The sequence below is a fragment of the Podarcis gaigeae genome (assembly GCF_964106915.1).
Source record: "Podarcis gaigeae genome assembly, chromosome: 6".
NCBI lineage: Eukaryota > Metazoa > Chordata > Lepidosauria > Squamata > Lacertidae > Podarcis > Podarcis gaigeae.
Genome location: NC_139682.1, coordinates 8,234,450 through 8,258,197, shown reverse-complemented (window position 1 = coordinate 8,258,197; position 23,748 = coordinate 8,234,450). Strand labels below are relative to the sequence as shown.

General features: G+C 46.2%; 1 protein-coding gene across 1 annotated transcript in view; it reads left to right on the top strand.

The window, feature by feature from the left end:
* COL20A1 (collagen type XX alpha 1 chain) overlaps positions 1-23,748 on the top strand; it is a 134,281-nt gene that overhangs the window by 93,134 nt on the left and 17,399 nt on the right. The window contains exons 27-34 of the mRNA XM_083744105.1: positions 5,572-5,649; positions 6,250-6,336; positions 8,368-8,421; positions 11,844-11,939; positions 15,003-15,056; positions 17,611-17,664; positions 21,081-21,134; positions 22,929-23,000. Coding sequence (XP_083600231.1) covers positions 5,572-5,649; positions 6,250-6,336; positions 8,368-8,421; positions 11,844-11,939; positions 15,003-15,056; positions 17,611-17,664; positions 21,081-21,134; positions 22,929-23,000 — 549 coding nt within the window. The remainder of the gene's footprint in view (positions 1-5,571; positions 5,650-6,249; positions 6,337-8,367; positions 8,422-11,843; positions 11,940-15,002; positions 15,057-17,610; positions 17,665-21,080; positions 21,135-22,928; positions 23,001-23,748) is intronic.

The following is a 23,748-nucleotide window of genomic DNA, read 5'->3' as shown; positions in this document are numbered from 1 at the left end:
GCGTCAGCCCAAGCGCAGGTGATGCCCGTTCATCATGTACCCCTCCTTGTGGATTCGGCCAAGAATTATTCTGGCAGCCCTGTAGACTGACTGAGTTGGGGCTCTTCATTCCAGAAGGAGGGACCAGTGACCCCAGTGAGATGTCCCTAAGGCTTGTGGGGTCCTTTGCGATGCTCTGGGTTGTGTTTCGGTTGCATTCTGCTGTAGTAGAACTTCTGCTGTAGACATTACCGGATTTATGTATAAGCTAAACAAGCTATAGCTTAGGGCCCCACTCTCTTGGGGGCCCCCCAAAAAAAATTAAAGGGGGAAAAACTGGATATACATTTCCAAAATATAAGATAAAAAACAAATAAAAATAAAACCTACATACAGCAACAGTATTTTGTGTTGTGTAGGCTCCAATCATGTAAGTAATGGGCCCCCAATCATTTTAAGTTAGAGCTTAATAATTATTTCACTATTAATATACTTCTACTTAGCTGTATTTCACTATTAATATACTTCTTAACTGTACTTCACTATATCTTCTTAATTGTATTTCAGTTCAACAGTTACTTTGATAAAATACATATTTTGTTATGTGCAAATGGCTTTAGATACCTACTAGGTCCATAAATTACCATATAGCATATATTCAACACAAAAAACCAGTTAATTTGTTGTTGAGTCAAAGGACAGCTGGACATATAAAGGGCCCCATTACCTTCAGTAGCTTAGGGCCTCATCAAACCTAAATCCGGCCCTGGCTGCAGTAGAACCCTTGTTTCCCAATAGGTTTTACTCAGAGTTTACCTGCTGGAGTAAATTGACCTAAGTCAGAGTCTCCCTTTAGCACATGGATCTCTGCTTGAGCAACTTTTCCCATTCTTCTCCCCCAATGTACACCCTGCGCCCTCCCCTCCCTGAACATAGCTGTCAACTTTTCCCTTTTCTTGCGAGGAATCCTATTCAGAATAAGGGAATTTCCCTTAAAAAAAGGGGAAATGTTGACAGCTATGTCCCTGAATCTGCTCTGGAGAGTTGGGGGCACCTGCAGAACAGCGTTTGGGGATGTGTGGAGGGTGGAGAGGGGGGAAAGTTATGTTGCACAAGCAGAAATCTGTGATAATTATTATGATTAGTTCAACCACTGAAAAGGCCCTGTTACGTCCTTCACTCACTGACAGTGACTAATAGGAGGCAGGGACAGTAATCCAGAGAAGAGTCGCAGTTCCTCACTAAATCCATCCGTTGTGGGATGCAACTGATTTTTGTAAAAAAGGTTTCTTTGCTTCAAGTGAGCTCTTAGGTTTATCTTGTAAAAGAATATTATTCAAAAAAAATTGCTACGTGATACTGATTGACAGCCACCTTGTTGGATTTGCGGTGTGGGGGAGGGAGGGGAGCCTCAATCATTTTTTCCTTTTTCTTTTGCATCTGTTAAATACATATGCTGCATATTACTTTTTGGCATCTTTAACGAATCTGAATCACTGAAATGTAGCTAAGGAACAGTTTTCCTCAGTTCTGCTGCCCTCAGATAGCCAGAGTGCCTGCTTCGTTATTAGCTTTAAAAAACTAGATGTAATTATGAAAATACCCTTTTGAGCTTGTTTTAAGTTCATTTGCTACTCTGTCCACTCAGTCAATCTACTGACTCATAGTGAAATGCACAATTTTTAATTTATTTATTTTTTTAAAAAAACCTTGATTGGATAGAGAGCTTTTATGTTACAGTATTTTTTAATAGGGATGGCAAAGCTGCCCTCTGCTTGATTCACCCTCAATATTTCTTGACAAATGGGGTGGTGTGGAGAAAGCTCATTTACTTTCCTCGAGTTCTCATAATGCTAGTGGCACGCATTCTTGGATGATGCGCATTCTTGCCTCGCCCTCTGGGAACTGTAGTCTAGTTATAGCAACCACCACAAATCACCAGCAGTGGTGGAAAGATGCTTACAAACTCAACCACAATACACAGATCAAACATAGCTAGGAGGAAGGGAAGTCTCAGTCAGGAGGATGGGATGGACCACAACTATGGAACAACATTTATAAGGTGTGGTCAAAATTCACTGGGGGTGGGGTCTCCTCCAGCTGAATTGCAACAACAACATGACTAACTGCTATTGCCACCTCCAAATCTCACTTTTGAGGGTTTGGTGAAACCCCAGACCAGTTCTGGGGACACAAGGGGTGGGGGGCATGTGTGCAAGATGCAGGTTTGGGACACGGGCGGCGCTGTAGTCTAAACTATGGAGCCTCTTGGGCTTGCTGATCAGAAGGTCGGTGGTTTGAATCCACACAATGGGGTTGCTCTGTCCCAGCTTCTGCCAACCTAGCAGTTGAAAGCATACCAATGCGAGTAGATAAATAGGTAAACGGCGGGAAGGTAAACGGCGTTTGCGTGCGCTCTGGTTTCCATCACAGTGTCCTGTCGCGCCAGAAGCGGTTCAGTCATGCTGGCCACATGACCCGGAAAGCTGTCTGCGGACAAACACTGGCTCCTTTGGCCTGAAAGCAAGATGAGCGCCACAAACCCACAGTCGCCTTTGACTGGACTTAACCATCCAGGAGTCCTTGACCTTTACCTTGACCTTTACATATGTGTGCGAGAGGAGAGGGAGAGTGGATTCCATTGCGCTTCTGGAAGGATTAAGTTGGGTGCAAGCCAGAGTATTTCCTGAAAGCTGTCTCCTTTCTGGTACCATTTTGTTTGCCGAAACTGTGCGGTTTCAGCACACCTCTCTTCTCTACACATGGCTGGGAGTCCAACAAAGGCAGGGCTCCTGAGAGCCCCCTGCACATGCAACTGTGTACATCGAATTCCTCTACACCAGCCTTCGCTGCCCTGCTGGCCTGCTAGCTGGGTCTGAAGAGAGCTGTTGTCTAAAACATCTGCAGGGCCCAGGTTGTTGAAGACTGCTCAATGCTAGAGAAGCTATGGGGATCCTTTGACCCTCCAGTTGTCGCTTAACTACAATTCCCATCATCTCTGGTGATTGACCAGCCTTACTATGAGTGATTGGAGTTGTACAGTGATACCTTGGTACTCAAACAACTTGGAACCCAAACACTGCAAACCCAGAAGTAAGTGTTCCGGTTTGTGAACTTTTTTCAGAAGCCGAACATGCCCCATTTTGAGTGTTACGCTTCTGATTTGAGTGCCACACTTTTCTATTTCGAGTGTTACTCTCTCTGTTTTGGCTATTTATTTTGTGTTTTTGCGGCTCTTTCTTTTTGTTTTTGTTACTGTGTGGAACCCAGTTCAGCTACTGATTGATTGATTGATTGATTGATTGACTGCAGTATGTTGTTTATTGCTTTCATTTTATGGATCAATGGTCTCGTTAGATAGTAAAATTCATGTTAAATTGCTGTTTTAGGGGTTGTTTTTAAAAGTCTGGAACGGATTAATCCACTTTGCATAACTTTCTATGGGAAAGCGTGCCTTGGTTTTGGAACACTTTGGTTTTGGAACAGACTTCCAGAACAGATTAAGTTTGAGAACCAAGGTACCACGGTAGTTCAGCAACATCTGGAGGCCCAAAGATTCCACTACAGTCCAGCTGTAGAGCATAGACATTCCAGTGAATACACATCTGTTTGGCATGGAGCCAGCGTCCTTCTTCCGTATATAAATTCTCTTCCACTGGGCTTGAATGCCTGCAAAGGGCTAATGTCTCCAACTGTTATTGTGTGGATAGTATGATGGATGGATCTCTTCTTAGACAGGCTGGCTTATTTATTTCAGGTAGTTTCTTATCTTACCTATCACCTCCTTTGAATGGCAACAGAGTAAAACTTTCGTTTTGTCTCTGAAACCAATTACTGAGCCGCCAGGAGAAGGTGTTGAGCGAATGAAAACTCCAGCATTGCTGTTCCTAAGACAGACGGGCAGAATTTAAGTAGGGTTTTCCAGCTTGGTCACTCTGAAACCACTGGCCATTTTTGCCATTGGACCAACACAGCTCACAGACATTGAGATTTATTTATTTTTAATCATCATCATGATTTTTTCTTAAAAAAATAAGGTTTTGAAAATTGAACAACAAACAAGCAAACCTCAGAGTTCTGGCTTGGGGAAAACAAAGATGCTAATGATGTTTGCTGCCTGCCTCTGTGCGAACAAGCTGGAGTTTCACAGCAGACAGAAAAATCTTGGCAGATACACATCCGTGGGTTGGAGGAAAAGGAGATGTTATTCTCAGAGGTGCCTTGCTGAGGCTCGGTAGGAGGTGATTAGAGTTTTTTGCTTCCGTTTCCATATTTGGAAAGATTTGAGGCGCTATTTCAGGAAACTGAAAGTTTAGTTATCTGTAGCTCTGTCCTTCCCTAACCTTGTTCTTGGTCCATCGTAATCTTGATTAATATAATTATTAATAACAGAGGTGGTCCAAATGAAGCCATTAAACCTCGCTATGTAACCAGCCCTGATTTGCACCTGCCTTGGGGTTTTTGTTTTGCCAGGCTGGAATTTGTCCTTGAACTCTGATAATGTATCTTGCCTAATATTATTATCATGCCCTGCCTTTGCCCCTGATGGCACTTAAAGCGGCTTACAGCTAAAATTAGGAACTGCTGAAAACAGAGGAGAAAAAAGACCAAAACCAAAACAAAACATTGATAATTGCAAATATATGCATATGTAAAATCTGTTAAAACCATACAAATAATTTCCTTAAAAAGAGCACAGCCACAGTCCCTTCATTAAAAGCATTCAATTCCCAAAAGCCTGTTGTAACAAGAAAGTCTTTATCTGCTGGTGGAAGGACAGCAAGGAGGGAGCAAGTCTAGTGTCTCTAGGGAGAGAGTTCCAAAGTCGGAGCCACCACCGAGAAGGCCCTCTTCCTGCTTGTCCAGATGGAGGATAGAGAGGGGTGTGTGACTGTGTAAAAGTAAGAACAAGATACAAAAATATTATTTGCTTCACTCACTTTTGCTTCTTGCCCTGCCCACTGCTGTTGTGTGGCCCCCAGAAGGTTGAACAGAAGGGATTGTGGCCCTCAGAATGAAAACAACCCCAAGCTTCTGCTATAAGAGAGCTTTGCTGCAACTTTCATTTTCTTCTGTTTTCTTCCTCCATTTGTTTTGCCCCACCCTACCCTCTGGTTTACTAATAGTCACGAGAGATTGTGATCATGGATGGAAATGCAGTGCAAAGAGGAACCTTGATTCACCAGGAGATCATATGAGTGAGCTGGTACATGCTATGGTTTATCCATGCACACTATCACTTGTGCACATTGGTAATTCAGAAGGGATTAATTTTCATAAGGATTTTTTTTTTAAAGTAACATGAACTGTTGTGGAAATGTGGAGAAAGGAACTTAAGGCCAGGAAAATGAAAACTGAGATGAATCAAAACCGAAACTATCCCTTGCGCTATGCAATAACTCTGCAAAACTAGGAAGGATCAGCGAATGCAGTTAAACCTCACCCTTCTTCACTGCCCTCCCCCCCCAAAAAAAATCCCATTAAAGATAAAATGGGAAGGAGGAGAACTACGCACGTCTCTTTGAGATCCTTGAAGGAAAGGTGCAATACAAATGCAACAATCATCATTATCTAACTCTGTTGTATCTATAGTTCCAGCTGCAGTCACTGCAGATTGTGTGCAGCAGTTTGTGGCCTGAAGAGGACAGATGTTGTGATGTTCCAGCAATGGTAAGTATGGGGGCTCCACTTCTTCCTAGCATTGAGGATTTATGACGCATCTGCACTACAACTGCACAATGGTTTTATACCAGTTTCATTGTGATAGCTGCCTCCACCAAAGAATATTCAGAGAAGAGTAAGTTGGTAAGGCATGGAAAGAATCATAACTGCCCCTGCAAGAAAAGGGTTTGTTTTTGCAGGTTTAGAGTTCCACTTGTGAGTCCCATGGAAGTGAAGGACATGAGGCAGGAGTTTTAATGCAGGTGAACTGTGCGCAGGCAAGCTGCCGGCTAGCTATGCAGAAGCTCCTTTTATTGGCACAATATGCAAAACCAGTCAGATACATTTTGGACTGTGACCTTTACACATCTTCCAGTCCCGAGATCGTCGAAAGTTATTTTGGCACCTTTTTCCACCGCGTCATTTTCCCCTTCCACAAGGTATGACAAAGGAGACAAAGGTCACAGACAGGGCACGACAGACCATTAAGAGAGCAAAGGTTAGATAGAGGGCAAGATGTTCAGACAGCTGTGGCTTTGTCCGCGGGTGGAAGTGTGCTCCACACCCAACGATCATTCCTACACCCCATCTTCTTTGCTGCTCTTTCAGAGAGATGAAGAGGTCTGCCCTAGCTTCCTCCCGTCCTGCAGCTGCACTTCTGAGATCCCAGGCCTCCCAGGGCCTCCAGGGCCTCCGGTGAGTTGAGCTTGTGTTCCCGGGAAAATGGCATTGCGCATAACCAGCCAGGGAACAGAATTGCACCTACGACGTCAACCCATTTCGGAAAGCAGAGATGTGTTAAGAGGGTATATGGCTATGTTCTCTTTCCTCCGTCAAAGGCCTCTGGGTACCAGCTGGTGAAAACCGCAGGAGGATGAGCATTGTTGCACTCAAGTCCTGCTTGCAGGCTTGCAAGAGGCAACTTCTTGGCCACCGTCAGAACAGGATGCTGGGCAAGATGGGACTTTGCTCTCACCCCACTGGCTCTTCTTATGTAGCATCCTCCTTAGGGAATGCTCTCCCCAAAGGGCCATGCCTGGTGCCTATGCTGTGGTCTCTTAGGTGATAGGTAAAATACATTCCTGTTCACCCAGGCTTGCTAATTGCAACATATTGGGCTCTTCGGTTTTTGCACCAAGTTCCCCCTTGCTGAATTTATGCTTGCTTTTAATGGCTTTAGCTGCTGCGTTGTCGTTTTGCCCATTCTAGTTGCTTTCGTTGCCTTGCGATTTAATTCCAAGTTCGAAGGGCTTTTATCTTAAATTGTATTTTGTTTTGTTTCCCTGCGTAAAAACCACCCAGATGGTCAGTATGTAAATGTAAGTCCTGTTTGGAATTTGTTGCCGTGCAGGAAACATTCAATCTGTACCAAAGCCTTCTCTGTTCGATACTGCCTAATCCAAAACAGTAATCCGACGGATTAAAAAAGGAAGAAAAATGGGGTGGGGTGGGGAAGCAGAGCACTGCTTAATATGTGAATAGTTCATGCATCACCTGGGTGTGCTTGTAGTTTAGTATGTTTCTAGATCCACTGGTGATGTCAAGTCCGGATGAATTCATAAAGACCATCCTGCTCCCCATCAAACTTCTGTTCTGCGTCACAGCCGCAATGCCCATGTGGAAATTCTACAAGCATGAACCTTTTTCCTCAGTTTATTTTGATGCAAGTGCCTGGAATACAGATTAGCCTGTCTGGCAAAGTCAGAAGCACTTGGAGAAAAAAGGATGTGGCCCCCATCACTGTATAGTTGTACTTCAGGTTACAGACTCCGCTAACCCAGAAATAGTACCTCAGGTTAAGAACTTTGCTTCAGGATGAGAACAAAAATTGCACGGCAGCAGCACGGCGGCAGTGGGAGGCCCCATTAACTAAAGTGGTGTCTCAGGTTAATAACAGTTTCAGGTTAAGAATGGACCTCCAGAACGAATTAAGTTCTTAACCCGAGGTACCACTGTAATAAGATGTTTCCCCTTGTACAGCAGTGTTCGCCTTTAACAAGGTTTTCTGCTGTTAACCTACACAGATATCTCTTCTCCAGCGGTGGGCAAAGTGGGTTGGGTGACTGGCAGGTGAAGCTTCACTCTTGAGCTGCTGGACCGCTTGGTGGCTGCTTTTCACCTGTTTTGTTCTCCCTTAGGAACATCAGCCAGTATGGTGTAGTGGTTAAGAGCAGTAGACTTGTAATCTGGTGAAGTAGGTTCGATTCCCCGCTCCTCCACATGCAGCTGCTGGATGACCTTGGGCCAGTCACACTTCTCTGAAGTCTCTCAGCCTCACTCACCTCACAGAGGGTTTGTTGTGGTTGAGGAAGGGAAAGGAGATTGTGAGCAGCTTTGAGACTCCTTCAGGTAGTGATAAAGCGGGATATCAAATCCAAACTCTTCATCTAGGGATAGCCCCAGATTTCAGGAGGTCTTGGGATGCTCCCCACCCCACCCCACTGGACCCCCAGGTCACCCTCCTCTTTGCAGTGGCACTGCCACCTCTTTCCCTCCTGCTACCCCAATTATTCCCGCTCCCCCACCACAACCCCATCTCTTATTGCTATGAACAAAATCTTTGTTGCCGCTTTGTGGCAGTGATGACATCTCCACTTCTGCTTTCCGAGAAAGGGCTGAAAAGGGGTCTGTCTTCTTCATAGAATGCCTTTCCTGCCACTGCTGTTTGCTGCGGTGGAAAGGAAAGCTTTTGGAATTGGTTTTGTTGTTTTGTCCCTTGTTCTTCAGGGTAGTCCTGGAAGGAGAGGACCTCAGGGGGAACAAGGCGAGCCAGGCCCCAAGGTAAGAGGTGCTGCATCTAAACCAGCTGGTGACAAGAGGGTCAGACATATTCATGGAGGGTAAAGCTATTAGTGGCTACTTTCCATAATGACTATGTTCTCACTCCACTGTTGGAGGCAGTATAGTGGGGGAACTGTGATGATCATGCTTAGTGCTCACGCCTCCAACATTTTATATGTACGCCGCCTTTCCATAGTTAAAACTATGCTCAAGGCGGCTTACAACACGACAAGGTTGACATAATTACAAATACAGCAAGAGTAGTCACAAACAATACATGAAATACGGAAAAGGCACACAACCAAACTGGACCATTTTCACATAAATCTCTTGGACTACTGCAATGTGCTCTGTTTGGGGCTACCTTTGAAGGTGACCCGGAAACTACAACTAATCCAGAATGTGGCAGCTAGACTGGTGACTGGGAGCGGCCCCTGAGATCGCATAACACCGGTCTTGAAAGACCTACACTGGCTCCCAGTGCGTTTCCAAGCACAATTCATAGCGTTGGTGCTGACCTTGAAAGCCCTAAACAGCCTCGGTCCTGTATACCTGAAGGAGCGTCTCCACCCCCATCGTTCTACCCAGACACTGAGGTCCAGTTCCGAGGGCCTTCTGGTGGTTCCCTCCCTACAAGAAGCCAAGTTACAGGGAACCAGGCAGAGGGCCTTCTCAGCAGTGGCACCCGCTCTGTGGAACGCCCTCCCACCAGATGTCAAAGAGAACAACAACCAGCAGACTTTTAGAAGACATCTGAAGGCAGCCCTGTTTAGGGAAGCTTTTAATGTTTAATAGACTATTGTATTTTAATATTCTGTTGAAAGCCGCCCAGAGTCGCTGGGGAAACCCAACCAGATGGACGGGGTATAAATAATAAATTATTATTATTATTATTATTATTATTATTATTACTATTAAGATATAAAAATAAAGATACAAATAAATTTATACTAATAGCAGCTACAACCCCTCACCACAAAACTCCCCAAAACAAGATCCAGACCTAAGAGTCTAGTGCTGTTTCTGCATTGATATTTTGGGTGTGTGATAGAGGTATTGTTAAACTTGATGGCTGTTTTTTCACTCACATAGGCAAGTTGCCTGAGAGATGTATTTAGTATTGGGCAACAAATAAATCAAAATAGATGAGAACATTATTATCTTTTGCATTTCACACTGCTCTGAATTTTCCGACGCAGCTCTCGGCTCCAAGAAGCAAAGAGTGTGCGAGTCTCCTGCTGGGTGATGTATGATCCCTCCCTATAGCAGTGAGATGTGAGCAGCCAAAGAGATCAGGGGACTTCCTCTTCAGTGGTGCTTTGCAGTTTTGCACAGGGTGCTGTTCATTGACCATGGCAATAAACAGTTGATTTTGCAGTGGCATGAAGATAACTGCTCTCTGCCCCCGCTGCGCCCCCTGCCTTGCATTCCCCACCGTACCTAAATAGCTTATTGTCCCAGCAGTTGAAAAAAAGACAGTTAAAAGCAAACCACCCCACAGTGGCCATTTCTGCATTGAACCCAAAAAAGTGAATTGCCAAAGGGGATAGGCAATACAACTGAGCATGGGGTCAGAGAGCTTCCATGCTAGGGACTAGAAACCTGAGGCTGACATTACTTGTGTTTCTTGAACTTCAATTACTTGCCCACAAAACAGGGTGATTTCAACATGATCCTTTCCCACTCTTTGAAACACCCCCCCCCCTTTTAGTTTTTGCTCTGGATTCTATTTTTAATGCAATAAAAAGTAAACTGATGAAGGTAAATGATTAAAAATTGCAATAAGAAAGTAAACAACTACAATGGGTTTGCATACTGTATTTTTCCATGTATAACACGCCCCCATGTATAAGATGCCCTCTATTTGGGGGGACTCCAAATTAAGAAAATGGGGGGGGTGCCCAGATTTGCTGAGCTTTTTTAGGGGGAGTGGCCTGGAGTTGTTGAGCGTTTTTTTGTTGAGCTCACCCGCCTGACTTACGCTGCCACTCGCTGTTACAGAAGAAAGCCATCTATCGTCTGTCCGCTCACTGGCAGAAGCCACCAATCACCTGCCAAATTACAGCAGCGACAGCCAATCAACACCAGCCCTTGCTTTAGCCACCAATAACACGCCCATAGTCGCTGACAATCTCCGGCTCACAGCAGCAACCAATCCCCCCCACACCCCTATGCACTATCTATGTATAAGACAACCCACAATTTTAAAGATAATTTTAAAATAACAAAACCTTGTCTTATACATGGAAAACTACAGTATATCACTCTATAGGAGGGCTCTAAACACAGGCCTGCAGCAGGATTTCTCCTTCTCTAAGGTATGAGATCGAGGAAGGAGGCTGGGCTGCATTTAAGGTTGCAGCGTGCAGTGTATTGACGATGCCTGAATGCAAAATATTGTGATTATATCAGAGAGCAGGTGCCTCTATCTTTAAAGGCCTAATAACACTTTGCAGTCCAGAATGACAAGGTCTTTCCCCTACTTTGTGTTAGATTTTGCACTGCTGTTTATTACGGCCACGGCACATTTCTCTCCCTCCCCACCCCAGCCATCCCAAATCACTGTGACAGCCGCAGAAAGGAGCTACCTTTCCGCTATAGATCAACAGACGAAAAGAGCCAGCAGCTTTGATGTGCAATGCAGAAAGCTTTGGGAAATGTTAAAATCCACCAATGTGGCTCCGGCGGCTTTGTTCGTTCCCTTCGCCTGCTGCAGAGTGACTGACACAGTCAAGAAGAGATGCAGCGAAATGTAGATTTGGACTTCTCATCCAAAACAGAGTAAACAGCTCGCAGCAACAGCTTTTTAACAGAACCCCTTAAAACAGGGGGAGGAGACACCAACCCAAATGTTTCAAATCTTTAGCTGTGGTTCCTGCATTGCAGGGGGTTGGCCTTGATGACCCTTGGGTGAGATGACCCAAGCTATGACTGTGAAATAGAGACCCATATGAATGGGGTGGGGGAGAGATTTGGTTCACATTTTAATGCAAACCTACCCCTTCTGCACTTCCCGAAACAGGAGCCAAACCACATCAATCCTTCAAAATTCAGACTTCTTTGCATTTTGCAGTGCAGTTCTCTAACCCAAATGTGCATAAAAATGTATACATTAGTGAATATGACATGCAAAACTGCATCGCTTGGGAGCAAAGTGGGCTAAAATGCTGATTTTTTTTTTTAAAGGATATATATTTGATATGTGTTTTTAGTGGTATCTGATTTATGCTGTGAGCTGCCTCTAGTATGGCAGAAAGGCAACATGAGAATGAATGACTGAATCAAGGTTTTCATTCCTTGCTCTCTTCTAGCTTTGACTTTGGTTTTTGCAAAGGGAGATTGTTGTGCTGGGAATCTGAGTGCCTGCAAGATACTGATGTGTGAATACATTTCCTTGTTTCCTTGGCATCTGGTGGCTTTAGGGTGAGCCAGGTCCACCTGGGCAAGTTGGGCCAGAAGGTCCGGGAGGACACCAAGGGACACCAGGCACCCAAGGGATGACTGTGCAGGGTCCCATAGTAAGTCTCTTCCTTCTTCTTTTCTTTGCCCCATGTAGGTTTTGCTGACACACACGCATATACAGTACTTCAGAAATTGGCCCAAGACAACATGTATTAAATTGAGGTGGGCTGCAAAGATTAGAGCAGGACGAACACCATTGCTTAAATTAGTGCAGACAGCAAGATGGGCATTGCCTGCTGCTAGAAGATGTGCCCATCCCAACTCTGGCTGAACCCCTTCTCCTCCTCCTCCTCTCCCTGGTCCCAAAGACCCAACACTTACCTTGGGTCAAGAGGAACTGGCCTCTTCCACTTCCTAGCAGAGCACCTTTTCCTTCTGAGGACTGCAAGAATCCCTGAAAGGGAATTCAGGGTTGTAGCCAATGAAGTTGTCCCATGAGTGTGCAGTGGAACTTCCTCTCCCGTTCTTCTTCCTGTGCACCTCTCAGCATCTGTTCTGGCAGTTTCACCAACCATTCAGAATAGCTTTGAGGGGGCATGGAGGGCACAGGGGAGAAGAGATGGAGAGGAAATCCTATTATTAGTGTGATGGCCTGGGAATCCGATTCAGAGGCTGAACCGGAGGAATCCCAGCCTGCACAGGAGTCCCCACCTCCAGGGCCGGCTGAACTGGGGCAGGGCCTTGGATCTGAAGAGCCTGCACCTGTGCCGGATCCTCAGGAGCAGGCACCAGGTGAATCCACTCTGGCTCCAGAGGTGATTAAGGACACAGTGCCTACAGGTGCGCCTCTCCTGGCCCTGCCAGAGGAAGGAGAGTCTCCCCCTGGGTCCAGTAACTCCCCAGCCTCTCCTGAACTGCAGAGGCTTAGGGCAGAGAGGCGGAGGGAACTGGTTTCTCTCAGGAGGAGTGCTCGCCTTAAGGCCAGGAGAGGCGGGTCTCCTGGGGGCCGGGACCGCCCCTGGCCTCAGAGAAGATAAAGGCCAGTCAGCCCGGTCCCAGGTTGTGGGAGCAACGTCGTTGAGTACCTGCTCCTGCCCGGACCCAGACCTGACCCTCCAGTGTTCCTGTCCCCGCCCGGCTTCCTGCTTCGGACCTCGCCCCGCTCCTTGTGAACTGTTTCCAGGCTAGTGACCCAGGACTGGACTTTGACTACGCCAACGGTAACCTTCCCCCTGGGACCAGCACAATTAGTATTAGTACAGTGGTACCTCTGGTTGTGAATGGGATCCGTTCCGGAGGCCCGTTCGCAACATGAAAAGAGCACAACCCGCAGCGGTGCGACTGCGCAGGCACGGGTTACGATTCACCGCTTCTGCACATGTGCGTGACGTCATTTTGTGCTTCTGTGCATGTGCGAGCAGCAAAACCTGGAAGTAACCCTTTCCGGTACTTCCGGGTTGCCGTGGGACATAACCTGAAAGAATGTACCGTACATTTATTGCCTGCCCATCACCAGCAGTTAAAGCTGATCTTGGTGACAGAAGTAGAGTGAGCTCTGAAAACACATTGCACAGGAAGAAGATCTCGGACCTATAGGACAACTTAGCTTGATGCAACACGTTTTGTTGCTACTGCTGCGTTCAAAATCTTGATTCGTTTTGGGGACAATGGAAGGGCAATGGGCTGTGCCCACCCCTAAATCAAATACAATGAACAACAAGCAGCGAATAGCCACGGTTAGAATTCCTGATCTATGATTGCAGTCATAGGATTGTTGTCTTTCACATGACGGTATATGTTTTGACTCCACAGAGTGGGAAGTGACGGAGACAGGATGTTTGTGTTACTGTGTTCCGTGAAGTGGGACTATTGTCCTTTGTTCTTTTTCTCTTTGCTGTCTGATGCTAGAGAGAGAGGGAGCCATGTTGCAGTGCCCCTTGTGTGTTTATATGCAAATAAAGTAGATTAGCCAAAATGCTGAGCTGCTGAGGTTCTGTTACGCAAAGCTGCAAAGACTCTGCGGATCTCTAAGTGTGCCGGTGTCAGTTGGCATCAGTCGCTGTTATGTTTGGGCTAAAGCTTTTGAAGCTCCCAAACAATCAACCAGGAGGGAGAGAACATGCCAGTCAGGCCTGTGTCTCTGTCAGGGTCTTACTCGAGTGTAGGATGAGCTCCTGACACCCACTACATTCCCATGGTTTTGTTCTTGGGACACGATGTCAGGGACTGGGCAGAGGAGGAACGATGAAGACCACCTCTCCAGCCTGACCCTTCCAGAGAAGAAGGAGACAGTTCAGAATTACAACAGGGGTTTGAGGTAGATCACAGCTCAGAGGCAGGTGAGGAGAAAAGTTGGGAAAGAATGGGAGAAAGGAGGGGGGGATAAGAAACACCAGGGGAGAGATAGCTGACGGACTTAGAAAGCATTCCAGACCCCCCCCCTTTCCCAGAACCCAGCGGGCATTGAAAGTAGGAGAGCAGAGAGCTCAAAGGCAAAAGGCCTTTTCCAGCACCCGTAGGGATGACTCATGAGGAAGTAGGAGAGACGGAGGGGGTGGGGTTTCCTGCAGAGCAACACCATTACTCCAAGAGGCTGCATTTCCAAGCCTCTCTCTGTGAATATTTAATAAAAGGCATTGGTAAGAACTTCCCTTGTCTTATCCCTTCCTGGCAGTTGCTGTGGGGCGATTGTGATCCTCTGACGCCGGACACATGAGCGCACATGCACAAATCCAAAGTGTACAAATTCCCTCTTTTTCTGACCAGCAACTTTGATGCCTTTAAAAGACGAAATAGACAGATCTGTGGAGACTTGATGCATGTGTGCTACCTCCACTGTTCTGAATGCCATTTGCAATTGGGGAATTTGAATGGGGGAAGAGTGTTATTGCATTTAGGTTCTGCCTGCGGGCTTTGCGTGGGCACCTGGTTGCCCCCTGTGAAAACAGAATGCTGGATTAGATGGGCCTTGAGCCTGATCCAGGTGGGCTTTCTTACATACATATGTGAGTGGGCCTACATTTACAATGCCTCTTGGTGTGAGAAAAGGAGTTTTACAAATACATAAGCGTTCCTTTTTATATCTGTGAAATGCTCGAGGATATAAAGATATATGCTAGCTCTGGAACTGTGCAGATAATATACATTCAGTCATTTCCTCCCCTGCATTCAAATTCTAGGGACCACCAGGTATTAAAGGAGACAAAGGAGACAGTGGAAGTCCAGGGATGCAGGTAATTATGACACACACTTCTCTCTCTCTCACTTTCTCTTTGTAATTTCCACCCATCTATTATTATGATCTGGCAGCCTTCCCGGGTAGGATTGCAGACAGTTCTCCTGTTGCTTTTGAGCCTTGCTTTGAAACCGCGCTTCTTCTTCTGAGGTGGGAATCCCATAACGGTGCTATTTTTTTCTGCTAGCTCACTCTGTATTCCCTTTTCTCAGGCCCTGCAGTTTGGCAAACATTAATTATCTGAAGTCTCAGAGCCGCTTTAGGAGGTCAGCAAAAGAATTATGGAGATTTTGCAGATGGATAAGCTAGTTTAAAGAGAGAAGCTTACATGACCTTGGCCAAGGATGAACTGGCTATAAGTGGGAGCGAGAACAACGGAACGTGACGGCTCAATTTCCAAACGCCCAGCTCTCAAACAGTCTCCCGGATGGAAAAGATCGGGAGTGGAGCAAGCTGTACGCTTGAACTTAGAAGAAAGGAAAAGGGATTACTTTAATGTGTTCTTATTGGAAATGATGGCAACTTCTTTAAACTAAATTGAACTGCATTATGACATAGTAAGTTTGAAAATAACCAGAATTTGGGGGCAAAGCTATGTCTTGACTTAACGGTCTTGCAAGGGGAGGCAAGCCTGCTGCCTTTGGGGGTCCTCCTGCTCATCCATCTGGCTGCTCCCCAAACTGATGGCACCCCTGTTGTTGTGGGTCATGCCATCAAGGGATGTGGATCTTCTGCATAGCCATCATTACACTGCACCAGTAACAGAGGGTCAAATAATAATAATAATAATAATAATAATAATAATAATAATAATAATTTATTTATATCCCGCCCTCCCCAGCCAAAGCTGGGCTCAGAGCAGCTAACAACAGTAAAAAATAACACAGTTTACATAAAATCACAATCAATTAATTGAAATAGATTCTAAAATCAATTCATTCTAAAATCAGTTCAGAATCAAATTAACGGCAACCATTGGGCTAGAGTGCTATGAGGATTACAGAAGGAGGGGGTCAGACTGCACCTTGGCCAAAGTTCTGGTGGAACAGCTCTATCTTGCAGGCCCTGAGGAAAGATGTCAAGTCCCACATGCATATTTAGCAACCCCTGCGGTACCACTGAAATCTTTCCAGACTGCTGAAACCATCCAAATGCATAGGATGGCAGTAAATCATGAGTGATGGAAAGATGTTTTCAGATCCAAAATTGGCTGGAGGTAAAGCAAGGGTGTGTGTGCAAACATTACATGGGACTATAGGTAAAGGTAAAGGGGCCCCTGACAATTAGGTCCATTCGTGACCGACTCTGGGGTTGCGGTGCTCATCTCGCTGTATAGGCCGAGGGAGCCGGCGTTTGTCCGCAGACAGCTTCCGGGTCATGTGGCCAGCATGACTAAGCCACTTCTGGCGAACCAGAGCAGCGCACAGAAACGCCGTTTACCTTCCCGCCGTAGTGGTACCTATTTATCTACTTGCACTTTGACGTGCTTTCGAACTGCTAGGTTGGCAGGAGCAGGGACCGAGCAACGGGAGCTCACCCCGTTGCGGGGATTCGAACCGCCGACCTTCTGATCAGCAAGTCCTAGGCTCTGTGGTTTAACCCACAGCACCACCCGCGTCCCACATGGGACTATAAACACTCACAAATATACCTGTTTCGATATAGTGACACTATATTGGCTCAGATTCCCTTTCTTCCATCGGGGCTGGCTTTCCTCCAGTTTGGGGCTTGCATGCTTGCTCCCTCACCCATTAGCAGCACATGGGATCTGGGAAATGCCATTTCCCTTTTCCCCAATGCCCTGGAGTGACATCAGATCAGCCACTTCAGGGCATTATGGTGTGTGGCTTCTCAGAGAAACCCACAGCTGTGGCCTTGGCATTTGCCCAGCTCTGCTTAGTGCTGGTGCCAGGCCTGAATAAATCCACAGGTAGGGAATGCATAGGCCTCCCATTACAGGTAACGAACAGGTACATTGCTATCTGCATGGCACACCCTGACTTCAGGTTGGTTCAGGAGAGATAGAGAGGGGATGATGGAAACTATGTCTGCCGGAGGGAAGGCAAAAATAAATCAAGGTCTTTTCAAAGCTGTTGTTCTTGGCTTCATCAGAAAAAGCTCCTGAGATTCTGGCTTAATCATGAGGCGCTTTGACAAAGGATGTTGTTGTGTTGTTGTTTAGTCGTTTAGTCGTGTCCGACTCTTTGTGACCCCATGGACCAGATCACACCAGGCACTTCTGTCTTCCACTGCCTCCCACAGTTTGGTCAAACTCATGCTGGTAGCTTCGAGAACACTATCCAACCATCTTGTCCTCTGTCGTCCCCTTCTCCTTGTGCCCTCCATCTTTCCCAACATCAGGGTCTTTTCCAGGGAGTCTTCTCTTCTCATGAGGTGGCCAAAGTATTGGAGTCTCAGCTTCAGGATCTGTCCTTCCAATGAGCACTCAGGGCTGATTTCCTTAAGAATGGATAGGTTTGATCTTCTTGCAGTCCATGGGACTCTCAAGACAAAGGATATGCTTCCTGAATAACAGTTCTGTTTGTCTGCAGGGTTTGATGGGTCCTCAAGGAGCTCCAGGGAAAGATGGGATTCAAGGATCAAAGGTAAAAGCACTGGGCAGTCTGGCAACCATCAAATGTGGGCTCTCAAATGGCCCAAACCACAAGTTGAAGAGAGAGCAAATTCTCCGTGAAGATGGGAGCAAGCACAAGTGAAACAGATATTGTGCCACTCCCAGGAATTTCTTCCCCGTTGCTCCATGTTTCTTTTCAACACCTGACATGATTCTTCTGAACACAGATGCTTCATTTAGCTCTTGAGGATAATATCACAATTAGGCTAGAACGATCCTCAGTCGGTGCAGCACGAATAATTTGATCGCAAGCAATGATGCAAGGCACAGTCCCAAAGGAAAGTCCCAGAATCCCTTGCAGGCTGCTGAGAGAATGCCAGAGCATAATTCTTGTGGGATCGCAGGGAGGCAAATGCCTCACCTGAACATCATTTTAAGCTTTCTCATGGAGAAATGAGGTTGCCTGGTCCTCAGGTGAGTGTCATGCTTGCCCCTTCAAATGCTGCAAGACCGCACAATATTGGCTGCTGTGACTCCCATCTCCTCCCACCATCCTTGCTAACTGAAAGGCAAAACTAATTCACAGAATTGTAGACTTGGAAGGGATTCAAAAGGACCTTTAAAGCCCTTTGTGGCTTAGGGCCCTCGTATTTACGGGACCGCCTCTCCTGGTATGCCCCGCAGAGGACCTTAAGGTCCGTGAATAATCATAGTTTAGAGGTCCCGGGCCTTAAGGAAGTCAGATTATCCTCTACCAGGGCCAGGGCCTTCTCAGTGATGGCTCTGACCTGGTGGAATGCTCTGTCCCATGAGACCAGGGCCCTGCAGGATTTAACTTCCTTCCGCAGGGCCTGTAAGACAGAGCTATTCCACCAGGCTTTCAACTTGAACTTAGCCTGATCTTTTATTCCCCTTCCTTCCCTCCCCCTCCTCTTTTTTGAAGATTACCCGCTCTGGGATCCCACAGCTAATTCTCCCCTGGTCTCCTTGCTGGCCCAAATAGGACTAATTTAGCCAGCTAGCCCTGGTGATCATCTAATGTTTATTGGATGGATTTCCCCCCTAAATTGACTTTTGAATTTGGAATTTATTGTTATCCACGTTTTATACTGTATTTTAAGCTGTTTTTTGTTGCATCAATTAAGTGTTTTAAATTCTTTGTTAACCGCCCTGAGCCTGGTTTTCTGAACCGGGAAAGGCGGGGTATAAATAAAAAATTATTATTATTATCTAGTCCAACACCCTACAATACAATTCAAGCAAAAGGATTTTGCACTCTGCTGTATGATTTCATTATGTGCAAGTGTCCTTTTTTGCAGGGGTTTTCTATATGTGTGGGTTGGGGGGAGTCAAATAATTAAGTTTGACTGTTTCCTTTCCAATATTTTTTTCCCCAAGCATTATTTTGGGAGCATTCCTGAAGGGCTCAGATTTTTGTGAATTCTTTAAAAAGTCTTTATTGAAGTGTTCAGCAATAAGAGAACAACTAAAACAATCAGGGACAGCAAAACAAGAAATATATCCTGTGATACAGGAGCTCATTCGTCGTTCTGAAACTCAGGGTTGCAGCCTGTGCTGCAATTTTGCTCAAGAAGCAGATTTCGGCTTGCGAACCAGAACTTTCCTTTCCACTTCCCTGAAATGCTCCCCACACCCGCAAAATCTTCTCTAGAAAACTGAGGAACACCTCCAGAGCATATTTGGGTGGGGAACCCGGGAGAAGAAGTCCTGCTATGCAAGCACTGGATGAAATCTGCAGGGTGGAACTGAGTTGTATATTTAATTCAATATTTGAAGACGGAGATTTGACAGAAATACAAAGGGAGGGGGAAAGGGGGGGTAATTCTTTTTTGATGGTTTTTTTACGTTTATAAATTTTGCGGAATAACTATTATTAATTGAATTTGCTTAAAAGCATTTATGAACTGCTTGATATTTTTAAAAGAACCTCTGAGCAGTGGACAATGTAAAAATCAATATCGTTAAGATGAAAACACAGCCAATAAAAGCAGGAATTCGGGGAATTCAAATGCACAAAGCCTGGGCAAAAAGACACATAGCCTCAATCAGCTCCCATCCATACCAGGAAATGCATTCATATTTTGGGGAACTGGTACATGGGCTGCTCACTGAAGCCTTCATCAGTTCTGAGATGATGATGATGGGGATGTTTGTGCATCCACGATAGGGCAACCCAAAAGTGAACAAAGGGGTGGAACATCAACCCTACGAGGAACGGCTACAACATTTGGGACGTTTTTATTTTAGTGAAACGGCAAGTAAGAGACATCATGTCAAAAGCTTATAATATTATGCATCATACAGAGAAAGTGGGTAGTGATAAGTTCTTCCCTCCATCTCTGCCAGTGTGGTGTTGTGGTTAAGAGCAGTAGACTCGTAATCTGGTGAGCCGGGTTTGCTTCCCCGCTCCTCCACATGCAGCTGCTGGGTGACCTTGGGCTAGTCACACTTCTCTGAAGTCTCTCAGCCCCACTCACCCCACAGAGTGTTTGTTGTGGGGGAGGAAGGGAAAGGAGAATGTTAGCCGCTTTGAGACTCCTTGGGGTAGTGATAAAGCAGGATATCAAATCCAAACTCTACTACCGCAGGAACTCAGGAGCATCCAATGAAGCCAAATGCTAGAACCTGGGCCTCTACAGGATGTAGAGATGGGCACCCAAAAGAGGATTAGACACAATGCAACTGTGTTAACTGTCCCGGATGGCTATTTATTTATTTAATAACAGGTATGCGGGACGCGGGTGGCGCTGTGGGTTAAAGCCTCAGTGCCTAGGACTTGCCGATCGAAAGGTCGGTGGTTCGAATCCCCGCTGCGGGGTGCGCTCCCGTTGCTCGGTCCCAGCGCCTGCCAACCTAGCAGTTCGAAAGCACCCCCGGGTGCAAGTAGATAAATAGGGACCGCTTACCAGCGGGAAGGTAAACGGCGTTTCCGTGTGCAGCTCTGGCTCGCCAGAGCAGCGATGTCACGCTGGCCACGTGACCCGGAAGTGTCTCCGGACAGCGCTGGCCCCTGGCCTCTTAAGTGAGATGGGCGCACCAACCCCAGAGTCTGTCAAGACTGGCCCGTACGGGCAGGGGTACCTTTACCTTTACCTTTACCTATGCACCACTTGATTGTAAAAGGAAACCTCAAAGCGGTTCGCAAAGAATGTTGGAGGTAGCGATGCTTCTGAATGCCCATTGCTGGAAACCACAGGATGGGAGAACGCCTCTTTCGCACCCAGATCCTGTCTACAGGTTTTCCCAGAAGAGGCAGTCTGGATGGCCACTGTGAGAACAGGATGCTGGACTAGAGGGGCCACTGGCCTGATCCAGCAGCAGGACTCTTCTTATGTCTTTATCCCTAAAAGCAGCACATTCCCCCCCGAGCTCTCCCTCCCTGTTTTAGCCTGAGCCTTTCACTCACTGTTATGACTTGATTTGCAGGGTGTTCGAGGCCTGGAAGGCACTGCTGGACCTCCTGGACCACCAGGACCAAGGGTAAGAAATGCCAGTCATGTGGAAGGCAACTTTTTTTCCGCTCCAAAGGTCTTGCTACCAGGAATAGGCTGAGCTCAACTTCCCTCAGGTTAGCAGGGATGGCAGGCAAAAGGAGCAAAGTGCTCTGTGTCTTCATTACTGTTGCATCTTCCTCCGGCTACTGTTCAGCCAGAGCTGGTGAGCCACCTGGTTCCAAATCCCGGAGCATCTCCTCTAAGCCAAGTTTCCTGGTACCCAAGTTGCAGCAGAGTGTCAGACGTTGACTTCTTAGTAGCCTCGTCTCCTTTCATCAGAAAAGGCAGGGATGCCATTTCAGATTTGCGGGAGGAGAAAGGGAAGCTATTGCAACAGCGGAAGGCAAGAATCTCAGCCAGATTTAAAGATCTACTCCTGGCTAAGTTCTAGATTTAAAATGTGTATTTCAAGACCATTTGTTTTGGTTGCTTTTCAAATCCTCCTTTTGTAGTTGTTAGCATTTTATTGACGAGGATAAACAAAGCATTTCCAACCATCTCAACTGCCCCCCCATCCCTTGTTTCCTAAAGCAGAGTCACTCTGAATCACTATAACACAATATACATTTTATTAACAGTTGTTGTTTTTAATTGGACTTGTTAACTGATTTTTACCCAAAGATACCCAGATCACTTGCATTTAGAAACATAAACATAGATACATTTATTCCTTATACCATTAATAAAAATCACACACACACTTTCATCATAGGAGAAATCTTAGGTAAAGGTAAAGGGACCCCTGACCATTAGGTCCAGTCGTGGCCGACTCTGGGGTTGTGGTGCTCATCTCGCTTTATTGGCCAAGGGAGCCGGCATACAGCTTCCTGGTCATGTGGCCAGCATGACTAAGCCGCTTCTGGCAAACCAGAGCAGTGCACAGAAACGCCGTTTATCTTCCCGCCGGAGCGGTACCTATTTATCTACTTGCACTTTGACGTGCTTTCGAACTGCTAGGTTAGCAGGAGCAGGGACCGAGTAACGGGAGCTCACCCCATCGCAGGGATTTGAACCGCCGACCTTCTGATCAGCAAGTCCTAGGCTCTGTGGTTTAACCCACAGCACCACCTGTGCCCCTTAGGAGAAATCTTACTTTTCCTCAAAGTGGCATACGTGGTTCTCTCTTCCCAAGGTCACTTACTAAGCTTCATGGCTGAGCAGGAATTTGAACCCTGGTCTCCCAGGTTCTCGACTGATACTCTTAGCTACACCACACTGACGCAGGACATCTTTATTTTGCCCATCCGCAATTGCCCAGCAGAGTGATTTCCCTACCCATTTTGTCCTCACAACAACCCTGTGAGGCAGCTTAGACTGTGAAGAAAGAATGGGAAGAGAGGGAGAGAAGAGGAAAAAGTCAGAAGGAGGCAAGACAGGGCAAGAAGACAGGAAAGAAGGCAGGGGATTGGAAGGATAAAGTAACAGAGTGTGTGAGAGAGAAGTAGGAAGAGAGAGCACCAAGATTCTGTCTGCATAATAAAGCCATTAAAAACAGAAGGGAGAAAATAACACCGTTCTGGGACTTGCAGTTCTGACCTACTATTGTGCCCATAAATTGTGACATTAATTGGAAACGAAGTGAGCATGAGCAATGCACAGTACAGCCTTCACATTTTGTTCCCCCGACTGGGTGGGGCGCCGACTTCAACCTGAAGGCCGTAATTCCCACCCTGGGCCTTTTGCAAGTTCATTTTTGCTGGTCTCCCTCGAGCCTCAAGTCGCAATAATTTTACGTTATCTGACATCTTCAGTCATTGTGGCTCTCCCTGGCTCTCTGCAGGGTTTCCAAGGCGTAGCAGGCGCCCGAGGCAGCAGTGGGGAGAAGGGCCCCCCAGGAGAAGTTGGCCCGACGGTAAGTCTTCCCCATTTCCCCCCCCCACAAGTGCACACCAGCCCAGGAGTACCTTCCTTCCTTCCTTCCTTCCTTCCTTCCTTCCTTCCTTCCTTCCTTCCTTCCGTCCTTCTTTCCGTCCTTCTGTCCTTTCTTCCATTTTCTTTCTTCCATTTTCTTTCTTTCTTTCTTTCTTTCTTTCTTTCTTTCTTTCTTTCTTTCTTTCTTTCTTTCTTTCACTGGCATTCCATGCCCAGGACAACAAACATTTTGCTGCCTGCCCCCAGCCATTGGAACAGGGCAGTCTGAATAACCTAACAAATAAATAACCAGCATCTGCAAAACTGGATCTGTCATTTTCCACAAAATGCTGTTTTCCCAAATTGTTATTTCACGGCCTCGCTGCCCTTGGAAATCTGTAATTGGCTTAATTGTGCACCATTCTTCACTTATAGGCACATATTTAATTGTGCATCGTTCCTCATTTGCAAGCGCAGACGTCTGCCTTATTGTTTCAAAAAGTTTTGAGATGCGTTCCGCGAGAAAAGGACTCGGTGCAGTGCGCCAAACTGTAAAACCTGTACAAATCCAATAAAATACAAAGCACACAGAGGCATCAATTCAAGGGCAGAGTAAGTAGCATTATGCTTTAACAGAAGACCAATTCAGTACCTTGAGTACCATCCCTGTGAAAAATTCAATTGGATTCATTGCTTAACCCGACAAGGTGTTACGGAAAGGTCATCACTTTTTGGGGGCAGATGCAGCT